This window comes from Oncorhynchus nerka, linkage group LG26 (assembly GCF_034236695.1).
Source record: "Oncorhynchus nerka isolate Pitt River linkage group LG26, Oner_Uvic_2.0, whole genome shotgun sequence".
Lineage (NCBI taxonomy): Eukaryota > Metazoa > Chordata > Actinopteri > Salmoniformes > Salmonidae > Oncorhynchus > Oncorhynchus nerka.
Genome location: NC_088421.1, coordinates 24,013,260 through 24,037,496, shown reverse-complemented (window position 1 = coordinate 24,037,496; position 24,237 = coordinate 24,013,260). Strand labels below are relative to the sequence as shown.

Below are 24,237 nucleotides of genomic sequence, written 5' to 3'. Positions count from 1 at the left end.
ACACTCATCTGGAAAGCCCCTGAGGAATAGACAGATTGGCATACATATTTGTATAGGAGGTGTAGCCCCCCCCCACACACACAGGTTGAAATCAGCTCCTTGCATTATTTGTTCATCATAGCATCCCCTCCACCAAGATGTTCCTACAAACAACCAAATGTACTGTACAAACGGCAATACATTTTCTGCCAACACAAACACACATTCTGTTAACAAAACGGTCAGTATGATCTACAAAATGTACTCATACAATTTTAATTTTAACAAGTAAAACTTTATTGGAATGATACATGTTGCAAAATATGACTTTATTATTATTTTTAAACATATTCGTTGTGTCCTAAGGGTATCCGTCAAGTTCTCCAGAAGGTAAGATAAGACTGTCAAAGGCAGACATACAGTATTGTTTCCCAGGGGGTACAATAGACTACACCATCACCGTACCCAAATCGGGAAGGAAAAGGATTCAAATGTTTGTTGAAAATACACTTAGAAAATATGAAAGCAACGTTTTCTCCATGATGTTAAAAAAAAGAAAATGGAGAAGTTCAATATGAAGTATATGTAAAACTAGAATGCTAACAAAGGCAATCAAACAGAGTGAAAAGATGAACACAGAAAAGCTGATGATAGGGTTATAATGATGGGAGTGGGAGGCGGTCAGTAGAAACAGGAACAAACATTTCATAGACATGAGGTCATGGGTTAGGAAAGCCAAATTACATTTTTAAAAGCTGTCACATCAGTGGTTCATGGAGCTTATCCCGCCTCTAATCACTGAGTGACATTTCCAGCACAAAACCGTAAATGTTTGCAGGACCAAATGGTAAAAATATTTTTCTGAACACCAATTGACCAACTTTCTAGTCACAACTTAGGCTTACAGTATCACATTTCTTTAAAAAAAACATTTGAAATAGAGACATGATTGGAGAAGTGAGGTGTGCTTCAAAGGGTCCTAGCAAGGCAGTGGAGGTGACTGGATACCTGTAGCTGGTACTGATCCTCCCTACTACTAACGATGCTTAGAAAGACCAGAGGGATGCAAAACAATGAAACAAGCAAAAAAATCAGTTGGTTGTGGTATATGAATGTTTGCAAATCTGAAATAGTCATTCAAACATGTCATAGGTCTTGGACATCTTGCATTTGTTGTTTTTTGTCACATGCAAGAACTGTGATTTTTAAATACATAACATTTCTTCTTCAAAGAGCATAAGTTTGGAAGTCTGTATCTCCACTCGATACATTTATTTTCTTCTGTAAAGTAGCCTTCTTACCACACCGCTCCAGACATTCAGATGCAACCTCTACGACTGCCAAAGAATCATTTTCATCAATTTGATTGTGAACATTCGGTAGAAATAAGCCATACTACAATAGACTTAATGACAAAACTGATTGAAGGATAAATACTGTATATTATTAAACACAAGAAATGCATTTGCGAGAGGTGCACAAGGTGTGGTGCCTAATGAAGGCTGGTGGGGGTCCGAATCACTCAACATTTAGTGTTTACATAAGAAATTAATATAACCTTATTACCCCAAAATAAAAGCTTGTGGGAAAACAAAGCCTAGTTGAAAATCAACTAAACCATGTCAATGTGTTGCATCATCACACCTGTCTACAAACCAGCCATTGGTGAGATTTGGGATGCGATTGTCTTGCATCCAAAAATATGAAATAGCAAATAAAATAATCACAGGATAGCTTTTCAAAATCCATAAATCAGATTGTTATACATTTTATCTCATGAGGAAAAGTAATTTGACAAATTTACATCCTGACTTCCAACAGTCATACATTGTGAAAGTGTCCATTTGAAGATGAATTCAGGTGATGTATGAGTAAACAGGCCAGCAGCAGGTTGAACAGAGCTGGTGAATTAACATGATTAAATCAGCATTAACCGTTCACATCTAACTGAACACTGAATGAAATGACATGATTTCTGTCAGATAAAAAGCGGGGATCCATCATACAAAAGGGGCAGGTGAGAGTCAGTTTGAACATGTCAGATCCCTCACCACAACCACAGCTTTACTCCTTTCACATCTTCTTTTAAAAGTGATATTGTACAAAAATAACATGCATCATTTTGCTACTTTTTCCTGCGCATTAAAAACCACCACCTTCATAGTTAACTGACAAACATGTCTGCGTAAGCAATGTCATTACCTTTTGCGAATTTGGCAGAATTCATACTGGTTTGTTTATTTCTGAAATCTTCATTTCGGTTTCACAGCTAAGAGACAACTTTGAAAAAAAAAAAAGATGGATATTCACGTTTTTCTATAATATATCAACATGTATAAATGTGCTATGAATTAAATAAACACTAGTCAGAGAAGAGTGTGTGATCATTATGTTAGTCACTGCTTTTTAACCCACCCTTCAACACTAACACACAAGCACAGATTGACTTGAGGACACAATGATCCTCAAAGGGTTTTAAAATGCTCTAATAAATTCAGTTGAAGAGGAAAAGACAGACTTAATTAACATTAGAAATGCTCATGTACACAATTTCACAGGTCCCAAAAAAAGAAGGTAGTAAGACCTAAATGAAGAGATAAATCATTGTTTCTCTGATCAAAAAGTGGTCAGCACTGCTTGAACTGCAAGCGATGAGAGAATCCTCTGAAACCAATAATCATGCCACAACGAGCGGACAGAAGGCGTGTGCAGAGAGTGTCAAGCTTTCAACTAGAAAGGGCACAAGGGCTGATGCCACCAATAGCCAAAGCTCTGCACCAATGCTTTCGACACGGTTTTGCAACCAGTTGGCATTATGATAGGCACGTCTGTTGGACTTGGTATTGCTTGGACAGATTCAGGATGGAGAGACAGGGGGGGGGGGACAAGATAGGAGTGGGTGGACAATTACAAAACAAGAATGAGATGCCCTCATTCATTGAGAAGCTTGTAGAGAGGACCCACTCAGGAGGAGCCTCGATTCAGTACCAGAACATCAATGCCTCAACCTGCCTGCAATGACTCAAAATGTGTCGCTACACCTCTGCCAAGATACAAACCAACTGAAGAGAGAGGTGGTTAGCCCCTGCCTGACCCTTCTACCCTCGCCACAAACACAAGAGGGAAAACAGGACATGGATAAGTAACAAGGTGAGAAACAATCAGAAAAGGCAACACTGCTGGCTCTTTCAGGTCTTTTCTCTCGTTCTTTTTCACTCGCTCTTCATTTGGGGGGTGGGGTTGTTACATTGTTGATGTCGTAATTACAAAATGCAAGTTAGCAGTCCAGCTTATCACCTCTCCTCCCATTTCCTTCTGTTCCTGCCTTCTCTCTACATCCCTGGCTCTTTCCGCTACTCCTGGTTGGGCCTAGAACTCAGCAAACTCCTTGCCACATTTCTCTGTGAAGGAGACTCGGATTTCCTCTTCCTCATAGTCGTCAAAGTTGCTGGTGTCACCGGGGCCTTTGCACTTGGGAATAAACGGTGCCTCCACCTGAAACACAGAGAATACTCAGATTCTTGCTACTGTAGCTTTCACAGCATCATTCCTCCTCAGTTTCTGACATATGCGGTTTGACAGTCACTAGTCATTCACTGGTTACGGACAACATGTTATTAGTCAAGTGGACCCCATTCCAACTATGTAAGACTATGTGAGTAATGCATGTGTAACATGTCTCCAAACAAGACCAAGCCAAATGGCATTAGCTCTGAATCATACCCCTTAAATCATCTCTCCCTTTCCCCAACCCATTCTCTCTGCCCCAACCAAACCTGCCTCTCTCTCCAGTGGCTATACAGTGAACAATAGAAGAGCCATGGAAGCAGGCCTTCTCACCTTCCTCTGGTAAATGGCAATCCAGTCAGTGGTGGCGAACCACTTGTGTCCCTTGATGTCGTTGACTCCGTTGCGCAGGTTGCCGAAGCGCTTGGTCAGGTCCACCTGGAGCAGGTTCCTCAGCAGGTCCTTCAGGTCCGAGCTGAAGTGGGAGGGAAAGCGCACCTGGGGACAGAGACACGTCAAGGTTGTGTTCAGTAGAAAACCTTCCAAAACAGAAAAAAAGGAGGGAGGAACTGTCTAGTCATCCGTTACAGAAATGTAAATTTTCCCTAACAAATATGACTCAGTTACAGAAGACCAGAAATTACCCATAGACTCTGACAGGGTCTGTTTAGTCTTTCCCCCCTAATGATTAAGGTTAAGATTGGGGCTAGATAAGCTGTTCCTAGATCTGAGCCTATGATACATTTTTTAACAGGTATGTGGCTCACTGCTGAGAGGTCAGTGGGTCATGTGGACACCACAATACATTTACAGTGGGGCTGTGGAGTCATGATGATCTATGTAGAGGGGATTGGAAAACAGGTCAGGAGAAACTTCTTTAACAGGTATGTGGCTCACTGCTGAGAGGTCAGTGGGGCTGTGGAGTCATGATGATCTATGTAGAGGGGATTGGAAAACAGGTCAGGAGAAACTTCTTTAACAGGTATGTGGCTCACTGCTGAGAGGTCAGTGGGGCTGTGGAGTCATGATGATCTATGTAGAGGGGATTGGAAAACAGCTCAGGAGAAGTGAGCTACAACTCAGCCTAACAAAGTGCTGTGTATGTATGAAGACGCCAAGGTCAGGGGTCAGAAGAGAGTAATGCTAATGTGAATATAGCAACAAAAGCAGGAAAGGCACAGTAAGACAATAACAAGGTTTCCAACCATTTAATGCAGATTAATTACCAGACATGAAAAAAGTCACAACCGGGATGGAAACAGGAAATGCCAGTACAATTTTATAAATGCAAACAGACTATTTGTTTGTTAAACATGTTGGAATCTTTTCTTTTTTTTTACCCCTTTTTCTCCCCAATTTCGTGGTATCCAATTGTTTAGTAGCTACTATCTTGTCTCATCGCTACAACTCCCGTACGGGCTCGGGAGAGACGAAGGTTTAAAGTCATGTGTCCTCCGATACACAACCCAACCAGCCACACTGCTTCTTAACACAGCACCATCCAACCCGGAAGCCAGCCGCACCGTGCACCTGGCAACCTTGGTTAGCGCGCACTGCGCCCGGCCCGCCACAGGAGTCGCTAGTGCGCGATGAGACAAGGATTTCTCTACCGGCCAAACCCTCACGACCATAGGCCAACGCTAGACCAATTGACAGAGCCTGGATGCAAACCCAGAGTCTCTGGTGGCACAGCTGGTGCTGCAGTACAGCGCCCTTAACCACCGCGCCACCCGGGAGGCCCATGTTGGAATCTCTATTGTGTCTCTAAAATTAATGTGAGAAATGGCAGTGGAAACACCTTTATGAGTAAATATTGATATAATGACCATCATACCGAAGTAAACTTGGAGTCACGCAGTGTTATAAGTGTGATCCTCTCACTTCGACTCGGAAAAGCATGCAGTTTATAAGCTACAGATGAAATAAGTCCTGAACTTCACAGGGTGGTGAAAGTAGAAGTGATGAGCTTGATGCTCCTTTCCTATAAATATTGAGGGTCTTATTCTGGTGACATGATGATCGATGCTTGGCTGCCGTTTTACCCCCAAATAATATTGCTCTAATCCATATTAATCTCATAATGTAGGTAGCCTACCTGCACTGTATCTGCGAGATGTTGGCTAGAGCACACATGCCCAGACCAGAATGGACACATTCGCTATATAAACAACAGTTTGTGACGAAACCATCAGTAGAGTTGATCATTTCGATGGAAACCCATTTAACATGGATCTTTCCATTTCGGAACATGGAAATTGACCTCAAAAGTTACTATGTGCAGTACGTCATCACGCACAGCCTTTCATTCACCACAAGTCTATTTGATAGAACCATCTCTGGTGGGAAAATGTGCATATTGTTTTATGCATATATTAGAACACTCACATGAAAATCTGTTTCAAATTGGATGAAAACCTAGCTACAGACAGCTAATTAGTTTGGAGGTAAATGACAATGAACTGCCTTATCTGACTGGTACTGAAAGCAGGTCTTAAAGGAAGAGTGTAATCTGGGTTTCTGTCTGATGTACTCTGTACTCACCTTCCCTGATACAATCTTCTCATAGATCTGAATGGGCTGGTCAGCAAAGAAGGGAGGATAGCCAGCAGCCATCTCATAAATCAGCACGCCCAGAGCCCACCAGTCCACCGCCTTATTATAACCCTGTGGGGGGGGGTGTAGAGAGAAAGAGGAGTGTTACATTCCCAGGGAAAGAGGCAGAACTAAGCACAAAAAGAAAGAATGGAACGTGTCATACATAAGCTCTTCTCTAGTCAGCGGTTGTAATCATGAGCTGTTTGTGAGTGGCTGTAGTGACATGATCTTTGCTGTGTCATGGTAATGACCCCTATGTTATGGTAAAAACCCCAGTGTTGTTATGGATACGAGGTGTGACGGCAGGCCGGGGGTTTGGTGGTGACCGCTCACTTTGCTAAGGATGATTTCAGGGGCCAGGTACTCCGGAGTGCCACACAGCGTCCAGGTCCGGCCCTTCACGCGCTTTGCAAAACCAAAATCTGTTACCTGGGAGGAACACAGATGTCTCAATGACAATCAACAGTTCAGTTCTGACATTCGCTTAAAGTTATACTTCCAGGACTTTGGCAATGATGCCCTTTATCTACTTCCCCAGAGTCAGATGAACTTGTGGATACCATTTTTATGTTTCTGTGTCCAGTATGAAGGAAGTTAGAGGTAGTTTTGCGAGCCAATGTTTTTTATTTTAAATTTTACCCCTTTTTCGTGGTATCCAATTGTTGTAGTAGCTACTATCTTGTCTCATCGCTACAACTCCCGTACGGGCTCGGGAGAGAAAGTCATGCGTCCTCCGATACACAACCCAACCAGCCGTACTGCTTCTTAACACAGCGCGCATCCAACCCGGAAGCCAGCCGCACCAATGTGTCGGAGGGTACACTGTGCACCTGGCAACCTTGGTTAGCGTGCACTGTGCCCGGCCCGCCACAGGAGTCGCTGGTGCGCGATGAGACAAGGACATCCCCACCGACCAAGCCCTCCCTAACCCAGACGACGCTAGGCCAATTGTGCGTCGCCCCACGGACCTCCCGGTCGCGGCCGGTTACGACAGAGCCTGGGCGCAAACCCAGGGACTCTGATGGCACAGCTGGCGCTGCAGTACAGCGCCCTTAACCACTGCGCCACCCGGGAGGCCTGCGAGCCAATGTTAACTAGCTTTAGCATAATCACTGGAAGTCTATGGTATCAGCTAGCATGTGATCCCTCTAACACTTGAATCGCCTGGCCTTTCAGCCTACCAGCAGCCGATAGAGACAGTTGCCGTGCATTCCCCTCAGCATATGTATCAGACGCAGATCAACCCCCAAGGTGTAGCAAACATAAGCACAAAGTAAAACGTAAAAGAGAATTGTAGCAATCTGCAAGGCACTCAAATTATTAACATGGGGCGATGCTGATAAATAAGCATAAAACTCAATACACCATTGTTGTTCTAGATGAAATTAACTTCTTCCCCGTATCATTCAGTTAGGCCTAATTTCAATTAGATTGTGAAGTAACTTGCACAATTCTCACCCATTCCATCCATTTAGTGGATTGGCATCGTTTGCTTCCTTGGATAGAGTCAAGGATATGTTTGGCATTTTTCTAAAGACCTACTGCAACACATAGCATGTTTTCCTTTCCCTTACAATACATTGGTAATAGTTATAGTAAATAAATCAGTTCCATAACGGCATCTTTTACAAAGTAAAACATAAAAGAGAATGGTATCAACCAGCAAGGAGCGCAGTTAAATGACATAAAACTCATCATTACACTATTGTCTTTTTAAATTAAAATCAACCTCTTCACCCTCCTTATCATTCAGTTTGGACGAATTTTTAAATTGTGTACGAAGGTTTATTTATTTAAGAGCATCTACAAAATCAGGGCACGTATAATGCATTTCATGTGTCGTATGTACAGCACACCCATGCTTGTTCTCCATTAGTCCTACCTGTATAGCTAGCTAGCCATTTGACTATGTGTGTGTTCTCACCTGTATGTATCCCTGGTTGTCAATGAGCAGGTTCTCTGGTTTCAGATCTCGGTAGATGAGGTCCAGTGAGTGAAGGTATTCAAAGGTCAGAACAATTTGGGCGGCGTAGAAGCGGGCGTGGGGCTCACTGCAGGCAGAGAGAGAGAGAGAGGTCAGAGGGTAACGTGGACACCACAATATATTTACTAGGAGGATGTTGTGGAGTCATGGTCTATGGAAAATGGGGAGGGTTAACTACTGTAGGTAGTTGGTTATATTTCCAACAGTAGGAGACCAGTTAACAGACTCACCTGAACCTGCCAATTCTCCTTAAATGTGAGAACATCTCACCGCCAGGGACATACTCCATCACCATATACAGGTTAGTGTTGTCCTACAGAGAGAAATATTTCACACAGTTGAGTTGTGAACCCCACCTTCACACACAAACGTGGAAGTATGTTCCATTAGGAAAATGTGGCACCGGACATTTGACCACATTTAAAATTGACCAGACACATTCGCATTGGGAGCGTAACCTGATTAGGTGGTCCATCCACGGTGCTCAGAATGACAGGAATCATATTTAGATTATGGTAATTAATCATAACAGAGCATGCAAGCCCAGGATGCAATGACGTGTCCCCTTACTGCACACTTTGAAGATGTTAGAATAACTGTCCACATGTACTTTCCCTCAGCCAACAAGACCAGTAACAAGAAGTAAAACCACTAGCCTATGCACAGGCGGAGCGTGAGTTTAAACTTTGGGGAAGCACATATTCACCATAACAAATTGCACCTTTATAATAAAACATTCCATGCATCATCCCATTTGCAGACTTATGTAAGATAGTAGGCTATTTGTAATGTGATGAGCATATCGGATAGTCATAATTTAGACTAATAATACCACTCAATCAACTGTTTGTATAAAGAGTTGTATGAATGGCTGTGTGCATATAGCGTAGATGCCTGGGCTACAGCAGACACCCTTCTTTCCTTGCATGGGAAAAACACATCTCATTCAATTCTACTACACCTTGTGTGACTGGAGACATTAGCAGAATCTTTAACACCACAAATGACAGGGTAGCCTACTCTGCTGCCATTGACAAACAGATCAATAAAAACAACGTTGTCCATAGAATAGGCCTATGAGAAGGGGAGACAAATAGGAGGGCAATCTAAACTGGAGGAGGAAATGATTGTCCAAAAAAAAAAAAAACTTAAGTGGCACTGACCCAACAATGATCGAGTGAATATGAGCAGTGCACAGTCACCAGTGATCTGGCCGATGCTCTCCGCTGTTGCCAATAAGATAAACTGTAAACCTAAGTTGAATTTGGATAACTAAAAGACAGTTGAGTCTTTTCATTGTATTCTCTTTACAGAAATAGCCATATGCTTCCCAAACTGTGTTTTCCCCAACAATTGAGTTTGGAAATATTGTAATATGCCTAGATGTGCCTCTACTTTTCAATGACAGTGGCAACCCAAATTGCGCACGCTGCCTTTCCTTCCGACTGCAGGCAATGCAATTTAACACAATCCACAACTTAAAAAAATTTTTTTTTTAAGGCTAGGGGAAGCTAATGTTCCTCTGTGGCCAATTCATGCTTTAATAGCCTCATTTGAATGACTGTATTTATTTATTTCTGTATAGACAGGAGTAGGCCAATTAGGCTATAATCATTTTGGCAATTGAACTCAATTTACTTTGGGAGAGCTTAGCTTCCCCTAGCCTTTTGGACACACCCCTATGAGCCCATGTCAATCTACTATCCCCTATTGTAGAAACGTTGGCCTACTCTATTGGTCAGCTTGTCGAGAAAGAAAAAGCCCAAATAGACTCTGCGACAGTTGTGGGACGATAGAGCCCAAATTCATATAACCAGTAGGCCTGTCTACATAAAAACAGAAATGAATGTGACGCAACAGATCAGAACTTCAGCTTAAAATGTTGATCAACTATTAACATTATTAGCGCAGCAATGCACCAAGGCGACATGAGAACGGGCATTTGGCTACCGGACAATAAAAAACTAGTTGAAAACCAATAGATCATGAGAGAAATAGTATACTGGTTTCAATGCTATATGGAAGTCTTTATTAAATAACTGCCTCCACGGATATGGTTGGATTTTGCCTAGGCTACTTTGAAGCAAGGTAAAACATGCCTCATAATATGTACTAAAACATTTCAAATAATAAAGTAGCTATAGGTTCTCAAAATGCAAACTACAATTTAAACGCACTGCTGAAGCCTGCCTTTGTTGCCTATGTATTTGAATGGTGAACAGGAAGCACACTTCAATTACCAGTTAACAAAAATATGAGTTATTTCTAATCATGGCCCATTAACTATTTTTAACACACAATTTAGAATTATTGCACAATGATTGGGCTTATAAAAGCGCTGTTTGACAGGTTTTCCTCTCAAAGGTTCTGTATGCTGTGCACTTGTGATAAGAGACATAATGAATACACACACGTGCCAATTTAATTCCACAAAACGATGCAAATTAACACGTACCGATAATCGGTCAAACGTATTTACATCAACTGGCACGTCCATCAATGAATAGGCAAAAAATATATATATTTGCAAATGGTATTTTTTCCCCTTCTCCCGGACCATTGGCCAGTGCCAATTTTAGTTCGCACCTTAAAAAAGAAAATACAAAAGAAAATAACGCAGCCAAAAGTTGGCTATTACCAGCTAATGGTAACCATGACACACACGAACGCATGCACCCACACGCGTCCAGCAGTACCTTGAAAGAGTGCTCCAAACGCACCAGGAAGGGGAAGCTGACGGCCTGCAGGATGCGTTTCTCATTCAGCGTGTGTTCTATCTGCTTCAGCTTCACCACCTGAGGGGAACAAAGCAGGACACCTTGTTAAGCAAGGAGAGCCCCCTACATCTGACTAATGGGCTGAGAGACAGTAACAGTACCAGGGTTGAGGGGGTCAACTCCATTTCACATAAATCAACTCATGAGATTAATACAAATGTGTATTCATTAGTATAAAAATATCTACATGTACTGTAAAAGAGGACTTGGAGTCAATTCACTAACTGAATTTGAATGAAATCACATTACCATACCTTCTGTTTGTCAAGTATCTTCATGGCAAAATGCTGGCCCGACTCTTTGTGCTTGACCAGCATGACTCGACCAAACGAGCCCGTGCCCAGGGTCTTCAGACGGTCAAAGCCATCCAAGGCCGCGGTGTTCTGGAGAGGAGAGCATGTCAGTTAGAACAGGGAAACAAGCCCAACACCGGCCAGAGTGCCTATCAGGGTGCCAGAGTGCCTATCAGGGTGCCAGAGTGCCTATCAGGGTGCCAGAGTGCCTATCAGGGTGCCATAGTCAGGTTGAGTAGCAACACTGGACTCAAACTACCCATCAAACTTCACACTGTTCTGTAAAAAAAAAAAAACTGGCAAAAGCAGGATATGATACCCTTCTCCCTGAGACATTCAAAAAGTGCAATGCGTCAGGCAACTGTTAGTCCTGCCAGTGCACACATATTGCAGCAAAGGTATGAGTCATTCTTACATTACTACAATAGCAAATTAAATGTGTGAAGCTAAAAGAAAAAGGAGGGAAAGTGTTATGCTAAATGCTGCACATAATCACTAAAGATATCATTCTATGCCCCAAAGCATAAAAAATGAAGTTCCAACAAATGTGATTGTAGTTAGATCCAGCAGAGGGCCCACTTCCCTTCTCACCCAGGCGTGACTGACACTGGGCTGGGCTGGTATGCTGGGGTCTTTGAGCGTGTGCAGGCCTGTCATTCATTCCCACACTTCCCTCTTTCCTAACTCACCTGTGCTGGATTCTCCCATTTCTTGAGGAAATCCTCTTTGGCTTTGGCAAGAAACTCCTTCACTGTAACAGAGCAAACAGATGGTTTAGCACCTACCCTACTTCACGACACACTGATTCCATCAGACACATTTAGATGAGAACGAGGATGTTGTGATACAGTTCAGCAGAGGTTCATGTCTATAACCACTGACCAGAGCTATAATATAAAGACTTCTCCGTAAGGCTAAATAGTGATATTTTGGAGATGAACTTGAGCGTGTGTTAGAATGAGTCGTGTGTACCTTACCGGTGGCACATCCTATGTGTTGCCTAGCCCAAGGCTGTCCATCTCCCTCACTCTGGCCACACAGACAGGGCTCATTCCCACTGATGTTGAAGCCAAATCAACTGAGCTCATGTTATCTAATACTTACTCCTCCAGCCATGTCAGAACGAGAGCAGAGAGCCAATCGATACAGGCAGTCTATGTGAATGTATTGTGTGTGAACGCATTATGGTCTCTGTGCCAGTGAATGTGTGAGAGATTTTATCCACTCCAAAGTGACTTATCATAACCTTTATACAGTCACACACTCTAGCTCTAATGCACACAGACACGGCATCACATGCAGAAGTGCAGCACATCTCTTCCTCTTATCTTTATTGGGCTGATCACTATGCTTTGTGGGAACATGTAGATACCAGCCCTTCCTCATTAATCCCTGCTCATATCTATCTATGCCTCAACACTGAGGACAGTGGCTGGCTGCTACTTGTATGAGTACCAGTACCACTCAACACTGGCTGGCTGGCTGTCTGCTACTAGTAAGTTTACATCACTACCACTCAACACTGGGGACAGTGGCTGGCAGGCTGCTACTAGTAAGCAGTACTATTAATACTACTATAGGATACAGAGGGCTGAGGGGAGAATACGTACACTACAGTAAATCGATGGGTTTGTCAGAGGAAAGCTGAACATTTAAAATCGGTCACCCTCTTAAACCAGTATGCAATTCTCTTTAAATTAAGAGATTAAACAGACCTCGAAAATCTTGTGTGTAAATTTATGGCTCACACATGGATAGCCTAATACACCATCTGTAATCTGGAGAACGCCACGCAATCCTTACATTCCAGAAACATTTCTGTTCTGGCAAGCTGCGTGCTTGTCCCTTTCATAGTATAAACACTTCATTCGTAATATATTGTAAGAATTGGAATTCGTAACACATCATACAAAATGGATGACGTTGTACACAATTGTTGGGGAACCATTTTGGCTCGTGAAAACAACTGGATGAAATTATACAAAACCTCTGGAGCATCACTAACAGTCAAAACCTCAAAGCCATACAGACCCTTGTGATCAGCACTAATATCTCCTCAGTGGTTCTGCTTTTCTCCATTCACAAAGGGGCTATAAACACACACTTACCCACCCCTCTAGCAACTCTCTCTGGAGAACTCCAACAGAAGAGGAAGACCAGAGAGCAGCACTGACCAAAGTTCATATAAACATCACTACAACCATGTTGCTCCCATGCCAGAGCCATTGAGAAGAAAAGCAGACTAGTCTCCTGGGAGAGTACATTTCTCAGTCAGTTTGTTCCTTTATTCCCAGCTAAGTAAACCCCAACATAGTCTCCCTTAGAGGACACTCCTTCCATACTGTAGGCCTACAGCCACAACTAAGGAGGAAGTTACGTCTAGCTATCAAACAGCTCAACAGTTAAACCAACAATGGCCCAAGTGGAATTGACTTGATTTAGTGCAGACTTTGTTAGATTTGCGAGGCTTGGCTGCCACGAATACCATCTGACGGGTGGAAGATGATTCCTAGCCTTCCTCTCCACTGCCACCCTCCCTTACCGTCAGGGATCACCATGGGCATCTCTGGTGCTGCAACCGCAGCCTCTGCAGCCCCGGAGCCAGAGGTGGACCCAGACTCCCTCTTCCTGCTACCATGCCTCCTGGAGCTCTTCCTGTGGCTGTCTGAGCCTGACATCAGCTCTGCCCTTCTACGTTGCGACCTGCCTCTTCTTCCTCACAGTGGTTGGCTCATCGCCCCTTCTCCCATTACGTCCAGAAACACAGACAACCTTCAACTTCCTTGGTTTCTTCTCTCACCTTCTACATTCACTTGCCAGTTTCATCTGTCTGTCTTGTGTCCTGGCAAAGAGCAGAGCTCATTCAGCAGCCAGAGCCCCTGGTAGTCCAGAGCCAAATAAAGCCCACAGTGCTCTGCTCTCGTTACAACAACTCACATAGATCAATTGGACCTGTGCGCCGTTTGTATCTATATTTATTCTGCACACAGTTCTACCTCCTGCTCCCTATCCTTTAAACACACAACAGCAGGGGCCTGGTCACCAGGGGGAGGGGCGTCACCACAGCCAGGGGTTATATTTATGAAGCCCAGAGAGGATCTCTCCTATGGAAAAAGTCATGACAGTCCTCTGCTCTGTCAAACCAGGAAATCAACCTGAATTCCTGGCACCATCAATATTACTCTCATCAACACAACCAATCAGTAAACCAAGGGGTTTTTCTGCTCAGATCATGTGATCAGGAAAACCTCCTGGTCTATGTAAGTACCCATGTGAGATGCCACAGCAGGACGGTGTGAAACCATTTCAGATGTTTTCGAAAGAGCTTTTCTAAAGAAAAACCACAGCAGTCACAAACCAACCACAGCTAAAACACATCCCCTCTAGTGCCCAATGCAACACACCACTGTGCTCCTGCGTCCAGGATCGATGTCCGATCAATCCCATCTCTCCCCTGGGACCCTGTGACGCAGGCACAGGGGGTTAGATTGGGGCGCGCTGACCGAGATTTCACTCTGGAGCCCGCCAAACCACATCAGACCTAATTTATAGAGCACACAGCCCGCAGGCAACGCATTACACAGTGGACGAGTGGAGCTGGACATAGAGACGTGGGGGGATACAGAATGCCACACTGTTGTGGGGGGAATATATATAGTGAAGTGCGAGGGGGAGATGGTGAGAGAGGAAGCGAAAGAGAATGAGGATGCAGAGAGACATCCGTTGGGTGTGTGAGAGAGTCCAGAGGAAATGAGCGATAAGTCCACAACCCAGCCACTTCACAGACCTCAGTCCTTGTGGTTTGCTTCTCTGGCCACTGTACTGTCAGGTACTTAGGTTCAGTCAGCACTTGGAGTTACAAGAGGTAAGAGTGACTGGGCATTCTTACAAGAGTATCTGAGCATGCCCAGAAGAACAAAGTGCCTTTAAAAAGAGTCAAGAAGTGCTGTGCTATACAAATACCAGCCTGGCCCTGTTATGCAAGCCAGTGTAAACCACCCCGCCAGCCACCCACATATTTATAGCCACAGTGAAAGCTCCACCTTGACAGTGTAGCGTCACAGGGCCAAATGCATGTCATTTCATATAGAGGGACTGACTACTGAGCAGTACCCACACAGAGGGACTGTAGACAACACTGGAATGACATGTTCAGATATGCAAACCCAGATTGAAGGAAGCTAGGGTGAGTCAGACATCTTGTCCCCGAGACAGACACATGTGGCCTGGAGCACATAGAGGGAACCCCGCTGGACAGACACACCGACAGGTTTCCCGGGAGACAGAAAAACGGCTTCCCTGGAACTTTGTGACGCAGCCGACACCAGGCAACAGAACAAAACACGAGGTGTTGAATCAAAAAGAGCTGTGTGTGTGTGTGTTGGCCACACAACATCAGTACAAAAACAACCTAGCCAAAAACCAAAGCTAATCAAATAGAGTCTACTTCCGTAAAACCCGGACCAAAGCATAGTCATCCTGCCCAACACACACAGCTATGTCTTACTATACGTGATGACTTTTTGGGGACAATTTTTTATTCACATTCTAAATCCTATTTTCCCTAAACCTAACTAACCCCAACATTGCCTTTTTACAAGTGAGAATCAGCAAAATGTCCACACTTCAGAATTTTAGTTGGTTTAGCATTTGTGAGAACTTTTGGTACTCACAAGTATAGTAAAACGCACACAGAGCACAGAATCGACAAGAGAACTGGAAAACAGTGCGATTGTGTGTACGGACGGCTGACACACCCAGTCACATCCCCCTGCCCCCCTCAAGCCACTCCAACCAATCACTCCCCTCCCTCGTGAGTGTCGTGGGAACAGGCTCCGCCCCCTTGCTCCAGTCAAGTCAGTTCAGTCAGTCACTCACTCCAGCAGTGGGCTTCTGGCTCCTCCTGTGGCTGGCAGTGTCTGCCCTCCCCACCGCTGGTGTTTCCCAGACAGGGCCCAGCGTGCTGGAACAGCCTCCCCGCCAGCCTGTGCAGCATCGACATGGCACCAGCCTAGGACCTGTAGCAACTAGCAAGGAAAAAGTGTCCTTCAGAGAGGAGCCCTGAACTTCGAGACAAGTGGAGCACCACAGACCCTTAGAGGATTCTGTATAGGAGGTTGGATATCTGACTAGACTTGAAGCTGTCCTGCCATGTTATGTAGGTAGAGACAAAGCCTGACACTCTGCAGCAAGGAATCCAGAGGCTCCTCCACTTCCTGCCTGAGCTCATACACAGTCCACCCTACTCCTTCCTGTGGGCCCTGGCTCAGCTCTCCACAGCAACACCTCCGCTATGTCTGTCTGTATCAGGGAAGAGAAGGCAGGCCGGGCTGAGAGACAGGGTCCACCTGAACCGGACCTTAAGCCTCACCGTCCTATATAGTCTCGTCTCTCAGAGCGGGCTGCATGTTGTCCTTTTCCTCTGGTTGTCCAGTTGAAAATAGCTGCCCTGCCGTGGTGGGCGTAAGCATCTGAACCCCCGGTCTGCACCTGTCTCTGGGGATCAGGGCGGGCACATAGCGAGGCCATCCAGGCCGATAAGGATGTCAAGCATGGCATGTGGACAAACCTCTGACGGCCCTGGGACCTCCTCTGCCCCCGCCCAGGGGTCGGATCTTAGCAGTGTGCAGCTCTCCGCTAATCCCTCCATTAATACAACATCAATACCATTAAAAACAAAGCTGTGTGCTTAAGACAACTGAGAGGCGGTGGAGCAGTGATCTCTGGGCGGCCTCGTTTCAGTGGGACACAGACCCAAAGACAAGGGTTAATGCTACCAGGCTGGTCCGCTCTTGACATGTATGCTCTACAAGCAGCCGAGGCTCATTTCACAGACACCCGTTCCAACCAAGCGCACACCAATGTAACAGCTAGTGTTATGGATGCATAGCCTACACAACACTGTTTTTCCAAACCTGCTCCGGGACTGCCACTCCGGGACTTCAGTTACAGAGGGTTAAAAAGACCAGGATATCAATGAGGGAGAGACAGTCACCACTTATAGGGAAGCAGAGAGACAGTGGAGGAAAAGGGAAGCAGCAGGGAAACAAATGGATGGCACCGGCTAAAAGCTGTGCAGAGCAGCTTGAGAGGGAGCCGCGACCCAGAGATGGGCAGGAGGGCACACAGAGTGTTCTTGTTCTAAATGCTGTTCATCACATGATGTTCAAGACACTCCTCAGCATCACGGTTTAGCCTGGAGAGGATCACACCACCCGCATCATATGACCCCGCCCCTGTGCCTTCAGTGTCCCACCACACCCTCTTCTCTCCTTCAGTCAAGTACAGTGTGGGATTCAAGGCTGATGACCACTACTGTGTTTACATTGGGGTTCCCCCGAGTAACATCCATTGTATAAATAAACAGTCAGACATCTGGCAAAGTTCGGCTTCATAAAGTTGTATAGGCTGGGGCAGGGATAAACACTGAAGTCCCAAAAAAGAGGAACATAACAAGGACCAGTCTATCCTCTATTCCAAACTAGGCTGACTATTTCTCCTGAAATCCTTTTTGGATGCAGGTTATCTGCAGTGTGTTTAAGTCCTATACATAGCGATTTACACTGAAAGTAGAGGATCTTCCCCCTGCTACCGGACAGGTGTGCCTCTGTAGTGGCACCGATTGGCCTAGACCAGGGAAGGGCAACTGGCAGCCTGTGGCCACCCCCTGGATCAATTTCCACCAAACAATTTTTTTATAATATTTTGGGGAGGAGGGACTCAGAGAGAGTCTGAACTTACATTTGAGCATTATAACATTTGATTCTGTCACATGCTTCATAAACAAACGGTGTAGACTAAAGGGGTCTGCATGCTTCCCAGCCGAAACAGTTTGGAAGAGTTTGTCCATAATTGACGACGACATTGTGACGTTGTCTTTGGAGTTCAGAGCCCCGTCGGTGATTGGTCAACAGTAGGGACTCTTCAATAAAGTATTTTTCATTCAATGAACAATGCACATTTTTTTAATTACAAATCACTGCACCACATCTTAAATGTAAAATTGCGTGACTAAAAACTCTGCAAAAACGTCAACATTTGACAGAATTCTCGAGTTAGATTAATTATAATTGAGGAAGTGTATACTCAAAAAGGACAAATAGTACAATTGCCACATTTCTCATTATTCAAGCGAAGGTCTTAAGGGAATATGCAAGCATCCTCGTTCGGCTAGGCGCCAGCCGAACAGAAGCATGCTGGCGCCTTAACAGTGAAATGCTTACTTACAGGCCCTTTCCAACAATGCAGTGAGAAATAGACAAACATAGACAAAAATAACAAGGAATAAATACACAATGAGTTAGGATAACTTGGCTATATACACGGGGTACCAATACCGAGACAATGTGCTGGGGCACAAGGTAATTGAGATATATGTATACATATAGGCAGGGGTAAAGTAGCCAGGTAGCCTAGTGGTTAAGAGTGCTGGGCCAGTAACTGAAAGGTTGCTAGATCGAATCCCCGAGCTGACAAGGTAAAAATGTGTCATTCTGCCCCTGAACAAGGCATTTAACCCACTGTTCCTAGGCTGTCATAGTAAATGATATTTTTCTAAACGGACTTGCCTAGTTAAAAGGTAAAATAAAAAGTGACTAGGCAACAGGATAGATAAACAGTAGCAGCATGTGAGATGAGGCAAAAGAGTTAGTGCAAAGAGGGTCAATGCAGATAAGCAAATAGCTACCTGGACTAACTATTTAGTAGTGTTATGGCTTAGGGGGGGGGGGGGGTAGAAGCTGTTCAGGGTCCGGTTGGTTCCAGACTTTGTGCATCGGTACCGCTTGCCGTGCAGTAGCAGAGAGAACAGTCTGACTTGGGTGGCTGGAGTCTGACCATTTACGGCCTCCTTCTGACAGCAACTGGTATAGCGGGCCTTGATGTCAGAAGCTCGGCCCCAGTGATGTACTGGGCCATACGCACTACCCTCTGTAGCGCCTTGCGGTTGGATGCCAAGGGGTTAACATACTAAGCAGGGATGCAGTCAGTCAAGATGCTCTCAATGGTGCAGCTGTAGAACTTTTTTAGGATCTGAGGGCGCATGCCAAACCTTTTCTGCCTCCTGTAGGGGGAAGAGGCTTTGTTGTGATTCTCAACAACGTGTTGGTGTGTGTGGACTAGAGGTCGGCCGATTATTGGAGGACCAAAAAAGCCGATACCGGTTAAATCGACCGATTTTTAAAATTTGTAATAATGGCAATTACAACAATACTGAATGAACACTTATTTTAACTTAATATAATACATCAATAAAATCAATTTAGCCTCAAATAAATAAAAACATGTTCAATTTGGTTTAAATAACGCAAAAAAAAAAAAGTGTTGGAAAAGAAAGTAAAAGTGCAATATGTGCTATGTAAGAAAGCTAATGTTTCAGTTCCTTGCTCAGAACATGAGAACATATGAAAGCTGGTGGTTCCTTTTAACACGAGTCTTCAATATTCCCAGGTAAGAAGTTTTAGGTTGTAGTTATTATAGGAATTATAGGACCCTCTATACCATTTGTATTTCATATACCTTTGACTATTGGATGTTCTTATAGGCACTAGAGTATTGCCAGTGTAACAGTATAGCTTCCGTCCCTCTCCTCGCTCCTCCCTGGGCTCGAACCAGGGACACAATGACAACAGCCACCCTCGAAGCAGCGTTACCCATGCAGAGCAAGGTAAACAACCACTGCAAGGCTCAGAGCGAGTGACGTTCGAAACGCTATTAGCGCGTGCTAACTAGCCAGCCATTTCACTTCGGATACACCAGCCTCATCTCGGGAGTTGATAGGCTTGAAGTCATAAACAGCGCAATGCTTGACGCACAACGACGAGCTGCTGGCAAAACGCATGAAAGTGCTGTTTGAATGAATGTTTATGCGCCTGCTTCTGCCTACCACCGCTCAGTCAGATACTTGTATGCTTAGTCAGATTATATGCAACGCAGGACACGCTAGATAATATCTAGTAATATCATCAACAATGTGTAGTTAACTAGTGATTATGATTGATTGCTTTTTATAAGATAAGTTTAATGCTAGCTAGCAACTTACCTTGGCTTACTTGAATCGCCTAACAGGCAGTCTCCTTGTGGAGTGCAACAAGAGAGAGGCAGGTCGTTATTGCGTTGGACTAGTAAACTGTAAGGTGGCAAGATTAGATCCCCTGAGCTGACAAGGTGAAAAATCTGTCATTCTGCCCCTGAACGAGGCAGTTAACCCACTGGTCCTAGGCAGTCATTGAAAATAAGAATGTGTTCTTAACTGACTTGCCTAGTTAAATAAAAAGGTATAAAAATAAAAGCAAATAGGCGCCCAAAAATACAGATTTCCGATTGTTATGAAAACTTGAAATCAACCCTAATTAAATCGGCCATTCCGATTAATCGGTCTACCTCTAGTGTGGACCATGTTAATTCCTTAGTGATGTGGACACCAGGAACTTGAAGTGCTTGACCTGCTCCACTACAGATGTGGATGGGGGAGTGTTCGGCCCTTCGTTTCCTGTGGTCCACAATCAGCTCCTTTGTCTTTCTGGCGCTACGGGAGAAGTTGTTGTCCTGGAACCACACTGCCAGGCCACTGACCTCTCTAACGGCGGTCTCATCGTTGACTGCGATCAGGTCTACTACCACCATTATCTCATCAGAAAACGTAATGAAGATGTTGGGAGTCATGCACGGCCACGCAGTCGTGGGTCAACAGGGAGTACGGGATGGGAGTAAGCACGCAACACTGAGGGGCCCCCGTGTAGAGGGTTTGTGTGGTGGGTTTGTGTGGTGTTGTCTAACCTCACCATCTGGGGGGGGGGGTCTATCAGGAAGTCCAGGATCCAGTTGACGATGGAGTTGTTCAGTCCCAGGTTCCTGCGCTTAGTGATGAGCTTGGAGGGCACTCTGATGTTCAACAATGAGCTGTAGTCAATGAAAAGCATTCTCACATAGGTGTTCCTCTTGTCCAGGTGGGAAAGGGCAGTGTGAAGTGCAATAGAGATTGCGTTATCTGTGGATCTGTTGGGGAAGTATGCGAACTGAAGTGGGTCCAGGGTGTCTGGGATGGTGTTGCTGTGCGCCAAGCCATTCAAAGCATTGCATGGCTACAGATGTGAGTGCTGCGGGGCGATAGATTACCTTGGCGTTCTCGGGTACAGAGACTATGGTGGTCTGTTTGAAACGTCGGTATTACAGAGAGCGAGATCACACAGTCATCCAGAACTGCTGGTGCTCTCATGCATGCTTCAATGGTGTTTGCCTCAAAGCAAGCATAGAAGGCATTTAGCTGGTCTGGTAGACTCGTGACACTGGGCAACTTGTGGCTAAATTACCCTTTGTAATCTGTGATAGTTTGCAAGCTCTGCCACATCCGACGAGCATCAGAGCCGGCGTAGTACGATTTGATTTTAGTCCTGTATTGACGCTTTGCCTGTTTGATGCCTCGTCAGAGGTCATAGCGGAATATCTCATAAGCGGCCGGATTAGTGTCCCGCTCCTTGAAAGCCGCAACTGTAGCCTTTAGCACAATAGTAGAATACACAAGGTGCAATTGCAAAATGTGGTTGGTCATCAGCAGTTTCTCTTATGCAAGTTAACATTTTTTAGGTTGTAAGTTAGCCTAGCGGTAAACTATCTAAACTGGTTGTAATCATGGTTGAAATACCGACCCATCGATTTTGTTAGTCACTCTCAGTCATATATTAAAAACATTTCTCTCGACCGTAAACCTGCAACAGTTTCTGAACGTGCCATAACAAAATGTGTAGAACTACAGTAAATTAACTCTTATAACTTAAATTTAGGGCCCCCAAAAAGGCTTTAGCACTTAGGGCCCCCAAAAACTTTAGCACTTAGGGCCCCCAAAGGCTTTAGCACTTAGGGCCCCCAAAAGGTTTAGCATTTAGGGCCCCCAAAAGGCTCCACTTAGGGCCCCCAAAGGCTTTAGCCAGATAAAGGGCAGTACCCCAAACATACTTTAGCAAAAGGCTTTTGACTAGTAGTCAATTCAGTTGGAGTTTCACATCAAACTCAGTTTTGACAGTCCTGCAGAGAACTATTAACTGTTGTACATGACCCCTAGGTATGACAGGTGGTAGCCTAGACCTAGCATTTGTTGTGAAAATTGGATGCAGTAGGTAGATATGTGTAGTGGTAATTGGCTGACATGGGCTTGTGTCAAGTTGCCCGTCTGGTTTTGGGGGGTTTCCTGGCTACAACCAGACTAACCTTTTGGAAATTCAAGATAAAAGCTTTACCTTTGTCAATATTCAATAGCTATATAATAATATATAAGCGCACAATCTTATCAACAAGAGTCCAAAGTGAAAAGGGGGGTCTGGGGCGCGTACAATTGACCATACAAGCTTACAAGGCTGGAGATGGGAGAGAATACATACATGTAATGACTAGGCCACAAGAGGATATTGAATGCACATTGGATATTACTTTCATCCCTCCCGTGTAGCAATGCAGACATGTAACAAACCTTAGTTACTGTTAGTTGTCAAGCAGCTAGTACTACTAAGTTACTAGTAGGAAGCAAAGTAAACTCACCACTTTCCATCTCGTTGCCCTTCTTGGCGGTGGGCGCGTTGCCCATGATTGCAGGCCGATAGGGATCCCTTGGATCTGGGTTACTTTTGAGTTTTCAGGAGCCTTTTGAGTTCTTTATTTGAGGAAGCTGGTTACTAGCTGGCTGTTATCATGGCTAACTAGGCAACAGTCAATTGTACTCCGCTACTACTTTTCCTTTATCCGGGGTTGGGGGGGTAAACTAGCTAGCTGCACAGGCTAGCTAGCTGGCCAGCCAATGGCTAGCCAACAACCTAGCTAGCTAGCCGGTTTTCCCTCTAATTCTGTTGCGAATGTTGCTTAGCTCTCTACCTGGTACAATCAAGAACGTCGAACCGGTTCGGCGCGCCTGGCTGGCTCGCTAGCTAGCTATCGTCGCCTTCCTAGCTAGCTAGCTAACTATCAGTCAGTCACTTACAGACCCCACTAAAGGCCCTTTACTTTCCAATGTATTCCGACACAAAAACCTTATATATCCACTTTTCCAAGTAATTATTATTGCAAATCGATAGCAGCCCCTCCCTTTCCTGGAGCTCAGGTCCGATGATTTCTCAGGTTTCAGATCCGATCAGCTGTGGTTTACTTGCCAAAATCAACAGCCCTCCATTAATCCTCAGACTACAGAGAGACGAACTCTTGCTTCAGAGATCCACCCCTGAAAATACCTCATTGGCCAATACTTATGTGACAGACAGTACGAGACAACTGTTGATTGGATATGCATCAGTAAATCAATCGTTGTGATGTTGTGATTTGTCTATTGGTATCTGTCAAATTGTCTTTTTAGCCCGCCTTCTCAGACCAGCTAATAACGTCATCTATTATTTTCTTCTTGTTTGCCAAATGGTTGGTTTTTCCTTGCTGATTTTGGTAAACTCAATGGTCTAGAAATTCAGGTGTGACTCACCGCTTCCAAAAGTTCGTCTTATTCGTGCATAATAAAGTATTATCGAAATGCAAGGCCTGTAGCAAACTGGCCCTATACCGACCCCTCCCGCCCGACTAATCCGTGATTGGTTGTGTGACGTCAAAACGGGCTATTTTTAGAAAGTTGGTTAGAATTTAACGCACGCGGAGACTACATTTTCAGAATATCTAAAATAAATATGGATTATCTCGGAGTAAACCACTTGATACATTCCAAGTTATATCGGTAAATGTACATTTATATCGAGTAATTTAGCAGTTCGACGCTTTTATCCAGAGCGAATTACATGCATCTTAAAACAGCTCAATTGGACAAAATGTAAATGTTAGTATGACTGGTAAGGAAACCAGTGTCATTTAGTTATATTTCATATTGCATGAATCGTCCTAGATATCAGATTTTACCGCCAGACAGCCCACATTCACATACCACTTTTGCCATTTTCTCCTATGCAGAAAATGACAGCCATACATTTCATAGCTGATCATAATTGCAAACGTCCATACATGCATGTTTTTTCAGCCAACCGTTCACTAAAGGATTACAATTACATTCAATGAACTCTGAAGTCAATGACAAGAAAACATGATTCAGTGAAAAGGGGAGATTTGAATGTTAACATTT

General features: G+C 44.4%; 1 protein-coding gene across 3 annotated transcripts; it reads right to left on the bottom strand.

The window, feature by feature from the left end:
* Window positions 1-252: 252 nt before the first annotated feature.
* Window positions 253-23,320, bottom strand: prkacaa (protein kinase, cAMP-dependent, catalytic, alpha, genome duplicate a). Of its 3 annotated transcripts, none has more exons than XM_029625765.2 (10): window positions 22,668-23,320; window positions 11,825-11,886; window positions 11,097-11,225; window positions 10,762-10,860; window positions 8,296-8,378; window positions 8,006-8,132; window positions 6,415-6,510; window positions 6,028-6,150; window positions 3,820-3,984; window positions 253-3,474 (listed from the first exon to the last, which is right to left on the bottom strand). In XM_029625765.2, the coding sequence occupies exons 1-10, from the start codon at window positions 22,711-22,713 to the stop codon at window positions 3,349-3,351; spliced, it is 1,056 nt and encodes a 351-aa protein (XP_029481625.1). In that variant the 5' UTR covers window positions 22,714-23,320; the 3' UTR covers window positions 253-3,348. The 3 variants fall into 3 exon arrangements, with proteins under 3 accessions (XP_029481625.1, XP_029481624.1, XP_029481623.1); XM_029625764.2 differs by lacking the exon at window positions 22,668-23,320 and adding an exon at window positions 16,014-16,152; XM_029625763.2 differs by lacking the exon at window positions 22,668-23,320 and adding an exon at window positions 13,678-14,071.
* Between the last annotated feature and the right edge of the window lie 917 nt (window positions 23,321-24,237).

Excerpts from the sequence above, each read along its gene's own strand:
- prkacaa (XM_029625763.2), bottom strand. The coding sequence starts at position 13,813 with ATGTCAGGCTCAGACAGCCACAGGAAGAGCTCCAGGAGGCATGGTAGC. Across the intron at positions 10,861-11,096 it reads AGATACTTGACAAACAGAAG|GTGGTGAAGCTGAAGCAGAT; the intron begins GTATGGTAATGT and ends TGTTCCCCTCAG. Across the intron at positions 6,511-8,005 it reads ACAACCAGGGATACATACAG|GTAACAGATTTTGGTTTTGC; the intron begins GTGAGAACACAC and ends TGTTCCTCCCAG.